Below are 12,101 nucleotides of genomic sequence, written 5' to 3' on the forward strand. Positions count from 1 at the left end.
TTTTTTGGTAGAGGAATGCCATTTTTGGCTAGGGCTGTAACTTCTCTGCCTGCAAACTCCCAGGTGCATACTTGAGGTCAAGTAAGTTCCTTGTAATGGAATTGAGGTTTAGTTCATACAAAACCTATGGAATCCATGCAATTTAAGTGTGGTGCCCTTTACCCCCATAAATTATGTTTTTTGTTTGTTTGTTTGTTTGTTTGTTTTCCTTTAAACACTGCAGGGAACATACTCAATCCTTCTGGGAGTTGAGGTCCTAAGATTAAAAAAAAGTCTTTCCAAACAAGAGAGAATGCCATACATGCAAGATTTTTGAATATCATATGAATGGCTGCAGAAAACGGAGTCAGTTCCGTATTACATACCAAATTCATAACACGAATGTTTGTTTTCTCAACAGAGATTTATTTTTATTCATCTACATTTAGTTAACAAGGACGAAATGGGTAATTCATCAGGTTGAGTGGTTTTAAGTACAAAATGATTCTGAATGCAGTTAAAATTTATAGGATTGCTGAAAAGTACTATTCCAGCTCCTTAAACAGGTCATGCAGGAATTATAAACAATGCTTTTTTATGACTGTTTATGAAAGCCTCTCACAACCTGTTTAGATCTTTTTTGAGTAACATTTTAATCACAAGGATTTGTGATCAGATTAGTGTGTTTCCTTTACAAGCTTTAGGTTGGGATGGCTTTTATTTCTGATATTAGATGTTATATAATGTCCCTCAATCTATTGTATAAGCTTTCACATCTGCTCAGGAGTAATAATAGAATCCCTATAACTTGCCATGACTATGAAGCCCTCTTCAGTTTTTATGCAGCAATAGTCCTGAAAACCTATCTATGTAGCTGTCAAAGCCACTCTTGTCAGATCCCAGAATATGCTAGTTCAAATTGCATCCAGTGTTGTTTCGCATTTATCTACACTTCCAGCAATTTTTTGTATTTTTCCCTTGCAGACTGGTAACTTTTTTGGGGAGGTTGAAGGTGCTGTGATGAACAAATTACTAACAATGGGCTCCTTTAAGAGGTAAGAATTAAACTGATGCTCTATCTCTTATAAAATTTTGCAAAAACAAAATTAAACAAAACTGAAGTCATATAAAAGAAGGTCAAGATTGACAGCATAGCTGGATTCTCATTATGCCTTTTTTTTTCTATATCATCTTAGTGTAATTTGGTGCCTTGCATGTTAAGAGTATTGGAGACAACCTACAGGGAGTTTCTTGTTTATTGGACTGCGATGCTAAAATCATATGCCTCTCCTGTTTCCACTGTGCTCAAGTGGAAGTGGGATTTGACGATATATACTACTGAATGGTTTTAAATGGCTCTAGAGCAAATCACTGATGCAACATTAAACATCTAGAGTCGGAGATTCCTCAAACTGGGCAATGAAAAGTGCCTTACTGTTATAAGAGCGTTCCTACAGTATTTTTTCCTCACACGTTAACTGACCTTTGAACATTGCTGTGGCTATTAATCTGGTGACAATATAATGATAACAATAAAAACTAATGGTGATCTGATGTTGTCCTTTGAAATGAAGTATGAATCCTGGTGAAGAACATTTCCCTTTAACCCGTAACTCAGCACTGAAGTCTTCGTGGCTTCCACATTGCTAAGAACTGTTCCTTCCCCCTCTGCTGGAAGTGCAGTCCATGTGCATAGTACTTTTCCTTTTTACTTTGTTGTGCATTTCTAGTATAAAAAAATAACACATGTTTCCATCAACCACTGAATTGAGTTATTGCATGTGAGGATGTATACAGAGGCTTTCAAAACAGATGGTTGTGTGCTTCCTTGGTAAACCAGCTCTGTTAAAGGCAGAAAGCTTTCTATGTGCATTAAAGGAAAAAAGCTTTTCCTCTGCACATTATAGCTGAATACCATTCCCAGTAAATGACTGACCTGAAATGGTAAGATCTAGCACTTGCTGAATCATCCCATATCCTAATTCTTCAAGGGTGGCAGCTTTTGTGTGTTTAGCACTACATTCTTAACATATGCTGTAAAAGGAAGTGAAGTTTATTTTATTTATAGAGTGGGTTCTAGAATGAAAAGATTTGTTTATACATGGGATGAGGCATTTTATTTAATGCAAACAAAAAAAAGTACAGTTAAAATCAAAGGATAATGCTTTACTTCATCCCACTTTGTTTTGTCCTGCCTACCAAGGCATTTCAAACAAAATATCTACTGAACAATTAATGGTACTAGGTACCACAGTAGAGGAAACAAAGGCTGCATGGCTCAAGTATTCCATCTAAACTGTGGTGGGTGCCAACTTGGCATGGATCATTGGCTTATGATTTTTCTGGTCTCGAGCTGCGAGGGAGTTACAGATAAATAAGCCACCAGCTCAGTGCAACGGAGCTGCATACTAAAGAAAAGTAAACACAATAAGCTGATTATTAAAACACAATAAACTGGTCACTGCCAGTAAAGTTAACAATGGGAGAGAATCAAAGTGGTGTAATTGCACTAAATGAGCCACCTGCTTTTCCTGCTGTACAGCAGATAGCTCGGTGCAGCAACACTGTTTTTCAGCTGTGGTAGATGAGGCATTTAAAATTAAATTATTCTATCAACATTAAAGAGGAATCTTTGCTTCTCTAGTGAAAAATACTCATACACATTTACCATATTTTTACTATATTTATTATGAGGATTTTTTTTTTTATCCAAATCTTATTTTCATATGGAATAAGAAAAAAGCAATAAATGGTGACAGAATTTATTACCCGTTGATTTCCCCAAGGGCACTATATATATGCATGCATTACCCTTGTAATTTCTGCTCTTACCATGAAGACAAAATCAGAGACCAAGCTCTGATCTTTAGCCTTTTATTCTGATTTTCCAGAGCCATCCTTCCTCACAGACCGTTTCTTACATGGCATCTCCCATTCAGCAGTTGAATTAAATAACATTGCGCTGTTAGAACTGGTGTTGCTACTTTGTAATTTGTTTTAGAAGTAGAAGGTTCTACCTTGCCTGATCTTCTCTGCAGAAGAGTTTCCTGACATGCCCAGCAACTGTGGGGATGGGAGCCCTCTCTTCCTTTGGCATCACTGAGTAGCCGTGGAGATATGTGCTACTGCCTCACTGGTTCATGCCTGCTTTCAGGCTCTCTGTCCACAAAAGGAATGAAATAACCCTTTGTGAGTTCTCTCAACTACCACTAATTTGGATGGATATAGAAGTTTTTTTTTTAGGATTGAGCTGGAAGTGTTAAACAAAAGTGTGTTGCTTGCTTCTGACTATATTTCTTTTCAACTTGTAGCAGGATGAAATAAAATTTTAGTGTTAGCTGTTTAGTTTTTTAAAGTGAACTTAAATAATTTATTCCATCCCTAATTTCTTTAAACTCAGTACTTCTTTTGAATACTATGTATGTACATATGTATGTATATTTTCTTAGTTTATGGGTTTTATATTTAGAGGATAAAATGATATCAGTGTCTCCACAGCAACGTGACATGTTCTGTGATTTCATTTAGGAGAATGAAGTTTATCTTTATACCCTGAATATTGCATACAATTAAATAGTTAAAATATAATTTAAATTCATTATTAAATAAAAATGTGCTTTTGGAAAAGTATCTGCTTCACATAACTCAGAAAAAAAATTCTTTATAGTTTCCTCAGCAGTTTGTTTGTGTAAAAACATTGGGGAGAATAAAGATTCTACTGCTCAAAGCATGAAAATCTAAAGAAAAAGTTTAGCATTAGAAAAAAATAAATAAATAATCAAGGGCCATCAAAGCAGTGAGATCCCCAACAAAATTAAATTAATAAATCTGTAGTAGAAATTAAATGTATCTTGATTTGAAAACACTTTGATCCTTTCCAGAACAAGGAAAACTAATCAGTTCTATAAGGCAAATATGGAAGTAGCATCATTTCATCTTAACAGTTCTATTTCTACTAGGCATCCTCTTGGCATCTGAAGATGAGTCTGTGCTTTGGTGTCTAGTCCTGTTTTCAGGATACAGTACTTAAATGGTGCACCTCTTAGTTTCAACTTTTCCAGATGCTAAGCTCACTCTAACAAGTTCTTAATGCTTTGAGAGCTCTTCTCGTCTCTTACTTTTTCACCCTCTGCTCCTCTATCTTAACTCTCATCCTTCCTAGTGAATAATACTATATACTAATACATACTTCCTAGTGAATAATACTATGCCCTTACAGCACAGTAAAGTCCAAATCCTTCACCTGTGTTCTCTAAATAGATGCACATAGAGGCAGGCTTTCATCTCCCTGTCTTGATTTGCTTTGTGTGCCAAACCTAACAAGTGTTTTGCCTCTGAGTTATAAGATTATACAAAAATTCAGAACTCTTTGTGAAACTACTTGCAAGGAGCAAAACATTCTTAAAGTCAAAACGTGAAAACAGTAACTGATCACCAGCAGGTTGCTGATTCCCACTGAGGCAGCACAGCTTCCAAATGAATGATATTTTTTGTTTGTTTAGCTTAGGATACTTTATCTTAATTAAGCATTCATTTAGGTTAGAATTCTTGAAATTTGGTGAAGGTGCTAAATGGACTCTGTTGTATTTAGAAATTGCATTTATTTTCATGTGAATTTTTACAGCCACTTATTTGATCTTTAGAAAATATCATGACATTTGTTTTATATAAATTTGGCAATGTTTTGGAATGTAGATGTATACTTTGGAGAAGATCAGTGCTAGAGTGAAGGAACAATTCAAAATTGAGTTACTGGATTTATTAGTGGATAAATGTAAGTGTGATATTGCAGTTCTTAGATTATAAAAATCTATATTTTTATCTAATCACACTATTTTTAACAGTGAATTTATTTAGTAAAAGTAAATTCAGAATATAGCCCATGGTTAGAGTATGTAGAATCACATAATCACAAAATGGTGTGGGTTGGAAAGAGCCTTTAAAGATCATCTAGTCCAACCCCTTGGCCATAGGCACGAACATCTTTCACTAGACCAGGTTGCTCAAAGACCCATCCAACCTTACAACTTCCTCGCGAGGGGGAGTGGAGAGGCAGGTGACCTATTCTTTAGTCCTCTTTAATATCTATATCGATGAACTGGATGAGGGGATCGAGTGCACCCTCAGTAAGTCTGCAGATGACACCAAGTTAGGTGCATGTGTTGATCTGCTTGAGGGTAGTGAGGCTCTGCAGGAAGATCTGGATAGGCTGGACCGATGGGCTGAGGCCAACTGTATGAAGTTCAACAAGGCCAAGTGCCGGGTCCTGCACCTGGGGTGCAACAATCCCAAGCAGAGCTACAGGCTGGGAGATGAGTGGTTGGAAAGCTGCCAGGCGGAGAAGGACCTGGGAGTATTGGTTGATAGTTGGCTGAATATGAGCCAGCAGTGTGCTCAGGTGGCCAAGAAGGCCAACAGCATTCTGGCTTGTATAAGAAGCAGTGTGACCAGCAGGGCTAGGGAAGTGATTGTCCCCCTGTACTCAGCTCTGGTGAGGCCGCACCTTGAGTACTGTGTTCAGTTTTGGGCCCCTCTCTACGAGAAGGACATGGAGGTGCTAGAGCGAGTCCAGAGAAGGGCGTTGAAGCTGGTGAGGGGTCTGGAGAACAAGTCTTACAAGGAGCGGCTGAGGAAGCTGGGTTTGTTCAGCCTGGAGAAGAGGAGGCTCAGGGGCGAACTTATTGCTCTTTACAGATACCTTAAAGGAGTCTGTAGTGAGGTGGGGTTTGGTCTGTTCTCCCACGTGCCTTGTGACAGGACGAGGGGGAATGGGCTAAGGTTGCGCCAGGGGTGTTTTAGGTTGGATCTTAGGAAGAACTTCTTTACTGAGAGGGTTGTTAGGCATTGGAATGGGCTGCCCATGGAAGTGGTGGAGTCACCATCCCTGGAGGTCTTTAAAAGACATTTAGATGTTGAACTTAGTGATATGGTTTAGTGGACGACTAGTTAGTGTTAGGTCAGAGGTTGGACTCGATGATCTTGAGGTCTCTTCCAACCTAGACAAATCTGTGATTCTGTGATTCTCTGTAAACACCCGCGGGAATGGTGTTAAGCTGAGGCAGAGGAAGTTTAGGTTGGACATCAGGAAGAGGTTATTCACCGAGAGGGTGGTTGCACACTGGAGCAGGCTCCCCAGGGACATAGCCTCTGCACCAAGCCTGTCTGAATTTAAGAAGCGATTGGACTGTGCACTTAGTCACATGGTCTAAACTTTTGGGCAGACCTGTGTGGTGCCAGGAGTTGGACTTGATGATCTACTCTGCGCTGGTGCGGCCTCACCTCGAGTACTGTGTGCAGTTCTGGGCACCACAGTATAAAAAGGACATGAAACTGTTGGAGAGTGTCCAGAGGAGGGCTACGAAGATGGTGAAAGGCCTGGAGGGGAAGACGTACGAGGAACGGCTGAGGGCACTGGGCCTGTTCAGCCTGGAGAAGAGGAGGCTAAGGGGAGACCTCATCGCAGTCTACAACTTCCTCGTAAGGGGGTGTCGAGAGGCAGGAGACCTTTTCTCCATTAACACCAGCGACAGGACCCGCGGGAATGGAGTTAAGCTGAGGCAGGGGAAGTTTAGGCTGGACATCAGGAAGGGGTTCTTCACAGAGAGAGTGGTTGCACACTGGAACAGGCTCCCCAGGGAAGTGGTCACTGCACCGAGCCTGACTGAATTTAAGAAGAGATTGGACTGTGCACTTAGTCACATGGTCTGAACTTGGGTAGACCTGTGCGGTGTCAAGAGTTGGACTTGATGATCCTTAAGGGTCCCTTCCAACTCAGGATATTCTATGATTCTATGATTCTATGATCCTTATGGGTCCCTTCCAACTCGAGATATTCTATGATTCTGTGATTCTATAACCTCACTCCAATGATAAGGCAACAACATCTTGTCTAGTACAGGTTTACAAGAAGACATTATTCCTAAATGCATGTTACCTGTAGGCAAAAAATTATATATGTCATGGTGCTCTTGTCATCAATATTGCTCAGGACCCAGACAAGGACCCCCATCCTGATGTGTTTTCAGCTCCTATCTTGTCCTTCCAACATCTAAAATTAATGTCTCAAAACTGAGTTTGTGCATAGTGAGAACTTACATCTGTAAATATTACTAGTGATGTTTTGAAATATGTTAGTATTTTGGACATCTTTTACCCACCTAAGGAGAAACCTAGACATGTGTGCTATGTAGATGAATTGTCATTCTGTATGCTGCAAATGCATGTTGAGTTGTAGGTTTTGTACACCTTGCGTTTTGCAGCACTTTGGCAGTTAGGAATAACTGAATGTTAAAAGCAAAGATATGTGGTGACAAATTTGTTTTCTCAAAGTGCTCTAGTTTATTTTTCATCATTTTCTTGATTTCCTTGGTGAAAGGTATTAGTCTGACAGCTTCTGGATATTGATAATCTGTCAATGAAGGTGGGAGAGCTAGGACAGAAACAGCACAGGATTCCATACAATGTCCTACTATCTCCCTGCAAAGACCCTCTCTAAACTTAAGACACTAGTTTACTCTTCACATCATTCAATACTGTCATTCCTCCTCCTCCTTGCAAGAATATGACACAGGCTGAATATCTTTTGTCTGAGTTAATGAATGTCTTTCCACCAGAAGTAAGCTGTAATCTCTGTTAATTTTTACATAGAACACTGAGTAAACAGTACTGTCAAAAATTAGGGCTTCATTTATTGTTTGCATCCTATGTTTTGTTGTTGTTGTTATTTTTTTTTTTAGAATTTGTTCTTTTTTAAATGTTTATTCCACAGTAAGAAGCTTATTCCTACGCATATGAACACCCCACCCCGCAACTGCCTTAAACTGATGACAAAATTTTATGCATTGAAGATCTTTCAGCTGTTATAATTGTCTGTGATGATATTTCACAGTACCAAGTAGAGATCCATAGTAATGCAGAAAAATCTAGCTGAAAGAAATAGTGTACATCTGTTAGTATAGCCTGTACTGCCGGTAGGTCTTAGAAGCTTAATTTTCTTGAACCAGATTTGTATTTTATTGTAAGTACATTGCAAAGTACAAGACTGGAATATCAGAAAATTAACAATAAAAAAGTTTTCACTAAAATGTACTTGGCTCCTGAACTTACATACAATGGAGCTGCACATTTCATTTTTGGAAAGTTATCTTTCATTAGTTCAAGATTATCACATGTAGTCCATGTTTGTCCTATGGCTGATGTTGAAATCAACTGCTGTGTAAGTTTCAGTGATGAGGTGTGAAAATAGGGGAAGTTAGCAGCACGGTGATGTCAAAAAGTCCCAAACGTGTTGTTTGTAGCAAGAGAATAGATCTCCCATGAAGTGCTGTAATACACAGCATGGCACCTAGACGGTCTTAAAATTCAATTGTGGGAAGCAGGCAATTAGGTTTGCTTAAGTATAGTCAGTTGAACAGGACACAGGTAGCTGCAAACAGTTATTTAAAACTGGAACGCAATCACTTCAAAACGGGTAATCCAGAAGTCTTTCTTTCTGCAACAGTGAATTATATCTGTATGGATGATGGAAAGCTTATTTTGTAAAATCTTGAGGAGATTATCAAGAAAATAACACCCTGGAAATGACATCTGAACACAGAAGCACCACAGTGTCTTAGGCTACTGTTTTGACTACAGATACTGTATTAGCCTTTACAAGGAATGGGGCTGGAAGGCTCTTACCTTGCTAGTATATTTACAAGAATAAAACCAAAACAAAGCAAAACTATTTGAATTTGTAAATGCCTTGGAACCCGTTTCTACTGAGCTTCAGTACCATTCACAGAGACAGAGAATCCAGAAATGATTCAGTATGTTGCAGTGTTCAGATTTCAACGTGATTATAGGCTTCATCTGCTGATCTTTGAAGCATAGCGTAAAATTCCTTTTTGTTTTTAGTGTGGAAGAATAAGGTCTTTATGAGATCATTTGGCAGTAATGCTTTCATGGGTATATTTTGCATGTTCTGTATTATAGTAGCATGAGTGGTCTTTAGAAACTTTAAGATAGGTGTTGAGACTGCCCGCTTGGAAAGTCACTGAGATAGGAATTCATGATTCAAAAATCACAACTCTTTCCAGGATGTTTTCAATGTCTGTCACGTACTTTTCTAAAGATTTGTTAAAGATTTTTCTAAAGATTTGATAAAGATTTTGCTAAAGTTTTTTTTTTCTTCTTCTTTCTTTTTTTTTTTTTTTTTTTTTTTCCTTCTGTAAACATGGATACATTATCTATTTTCTAGGTTGTTCCTGAACCAGAATCTTCACACTGGCAACACCTTCAAATATATGTAGTAAAGCTAAGCTTGTTGTATCATCCACAGATGATATTAAAACATTTCCAAACAACAATTTTGCAGTGTTCCACAATGATTTTGAGATTTTTTTCTTTTACAATTCTTACTGTCTTCTTTTACTTCACTGAAAATTTTAGTATTTTTCCCCTGTTAAATTAACTTTTATTTAACTACACATCTTTTAATGTTTTTCTTCTTCTTCCTCGTAATACTATCCTAGACTGCTGTCTACTCCCTATAATACAGTAAGATAATATACAAAAAATATCATGTTTATATTAATATTAGACATAATATTAATTTAATTTCTGAGTGCATATTTCAGTCCATTTATGACTCTTTATCTTTGAGCATTTAAAGAAACTATTTACTACATTTTAATTTAACACTAATAAGTGTAAGTATGGGAGGAGAGGGGAGGCTTCTTCGAAATATTCAACTTGAAGTTCAAAACACATTCCAAATGGCACGCTGTAATAACATTTGATTAACACTTCTTAGCAGGATAATGAGTCTGCAGATTGAACAAATGGTTCTGGTGTATGAAAAGGATGAGAAAATGATTTCATTTTCAAATACCAAATAAATGTTCATCAAAGTTGTATTGAAAAACCTTTAACAAAGAATACAGGCAAAACTGAATATTATTCAACTTGTAACATTAGATATTGAATCAAGTAGGATGAGACCATATCATCCACATCCTTGATTACTTTGCAGAGAGCACATTAAAATCCTTAAACTATCCTTGTACATACACTTAATTACTTGCCACCATCCCTAGTAGGTCCGTGTGGACATACAGCATGGCTCTTAACTGTAGACAAACAAAATAGTCAACCAAGACTGGAAAGGCTGAGCTGTAGAGATTATCTTACAAGGGCTACCAAGGGGGAAAAAATAAAGGAAAAACATGGTAGGGAAAGTGGTGTATTACTGCATGCCATACAGGCAGCACAGCTTACACCATGTACTGCTCTGTTTGTCTTGGCAGATCTGTGTGCGCGGATCTGGCTGTGGGCGTGATTCTGCCAAAGATGGTCAGTGTTCAACTTACACCCATGTTTAGGTCTCTAGTTATGCGTTTGTCTACCATGTGCCTCTCTCTGCCAGTCCACAAAACAATGGCTTCCTAGCCATTTCTGCTCTGAATATAGGAATGAATAATGTAAGCAGTGTGACCATGTACTAATGCTTAGTTGAAGCTGCGTGATACAATATATTTAGATTTTTTGCCTGTAATCCAAAAAGAAAATACAGGGCATAACAAAGAAGCTTTTAGTGATGGTTGCTGTCACAAAATTAGGTCTGAAAAATTATATACAGTTTCTACCACAATGGATTAAAACATTCTATTGGTACAGGTTGCAATGTTTCATGGCATACAGTGCAGAATGCCTTATGGTGATGCATTTCATGACCTGGTTTTGGCAGCTTCTGAGACATCCTTTCTGTGGCTGAATTTGTGTCTTCATTTAGAAGCAAGGCACACATTGCAAGATGTTGAAGTCCCATCTCATACATCTTTAAGACATCTATGTCCAGCCATGATCCCTTGTCCCTCTGATGATGCAAAAGTCAAATCGATATGTTCAAATAAAGCTAGTAACATTTATATATTTACACTTGTTGAAACTTATCAGCCTATTCTTTACATCTGCTACAGATGTTAAATGCTTTTTATGTGGATGGATGTAGTCTGTTAATTTTTCTATGGACAGACAGATCTAGAGAAATAATCACAATTCCATACACTATCTCTGAGTTCTGGATTTTACATTTAGATCTCTGAAGTGTGTCAATGATGAGTAAAATCACAAGCAGAAAGAAATTTCCTGTTTACTATGCATCTCAGGAGGCTTCTGGAATATGTTGATTTCAGCAGGTACCTGGCATGGACTATTTTGGCCTCATGAAAAAATCCAGAAGTAAATCTATGCTGTTTCAATTGTGTATACCATGAATACACAGAAATTCCACTTCTCTCTTCTGAAGCAATGCCATGTTTTTACAAATTAGTTATGCACTGAGGTGCTCGTAACTACAGAAGTGTAATTTGCTTTTACTGGAGTTTGAGTGGACTGTTGTGAGAAGCCCCTCAAATGCATAGGTTCTTTCATTTTCTGGGACTAAATGTACCAGTTTCAGTCCAGAACCAATTGTTTAAACATCATGTTGAATGTGTATTCTCCTCCTTCTTGCATTGTTTATCTCATTGTGTGTTACACTATGTGTATCTTCCCTGTTTTCTCCCAGTTATGCTTTTGCTTTGTTCTCCAGTCTGATAAAATCCTTACAAAGTTTTCACACTGTTTCTTACCTTTATTGTCCTTCATGTGATGTGTATTTTAACAATCCCTTTCCCTCTTTTCCTTGCTGCAGTTACTTTTTTTTTCCCGTCTACTTTGTGAGCAGACTGTTCCATATCATCATGTTTACTCCACTGTGTTTTCTCCTTTTAGTCAAGGAGTTTTCTGTTCTTCTCTGTAGAATTACACTTTATGACTACCAGGCCATGTGTAGAACAAACAAAGAGAGTAGCGACAGTGCCCATAGCTTACTGGACGTAAGTACAGTGAATTTTCTGAGCACCTTTCCATGCAATCATCAAAGAAAATCGTTGCAAATATCTCATGGCCATTGTAAGTCCATTATTTTAATTTGGAATGTTTATAACTATTGCGTTTATCATAGTATATACAAGGAATTATAAAAACAAACAAATAAACAAAAAAAAGAGTGTTAAGCATTTTCAAGTTCAAGTACTTATGCAATTATTTTTACATTGGACCCCCATTTCTGAGATTCTGTCAGAATGCCCATTGCACCA

General features: G+C 37.8%; 1 protein-coding gene across 15 annotated transcripts in view; it reads left to right on the forward strand.

Annotated features, from left to right (window-relative positions):
• Positions 1–12,101, forward strand: part of CACNA2D3 (calcium voltage-gated channel auxiliary subunit alpha2delta 3) — a 463,864-nt gene that overhangs the window by 423,770 nt on the left and 27,993 nt on the right. For 7 of the 15 annotated variants that reach the window (XR_011100159.1, XM_068694140.1, XM_068694138.1 and 4 more), the window contains 2 exons: positions 964–1,034; positions 11,762–11,837. Coding sequence is in view for 11 of the 15 variants with exons in the window: in XM_068694140.1 (XP_068550241.1) it covers positions 964–1,034; positions 11,762–11,837 (147 nt within the window). In the remaining 4 variants the exon portion in view is untranslated. The other 8 variants (XR_011100160.1, XM_068694143.1, XR_011100161.1 and 5 more) reach the window with 7 other exon arrangements.

This window comes from Anas acuta, chromosome 11 (assembly GCF_963932015.1).
Source record: "Anas acuta chromosome 11, bAnaAcu1.1, whole genome shotgun sequence".
Lineage (NCBI taxonomy): Eukaryota > Metazoa > Chordata > Aves > Anseriformes > Anatidae > Anas > Anas acuta.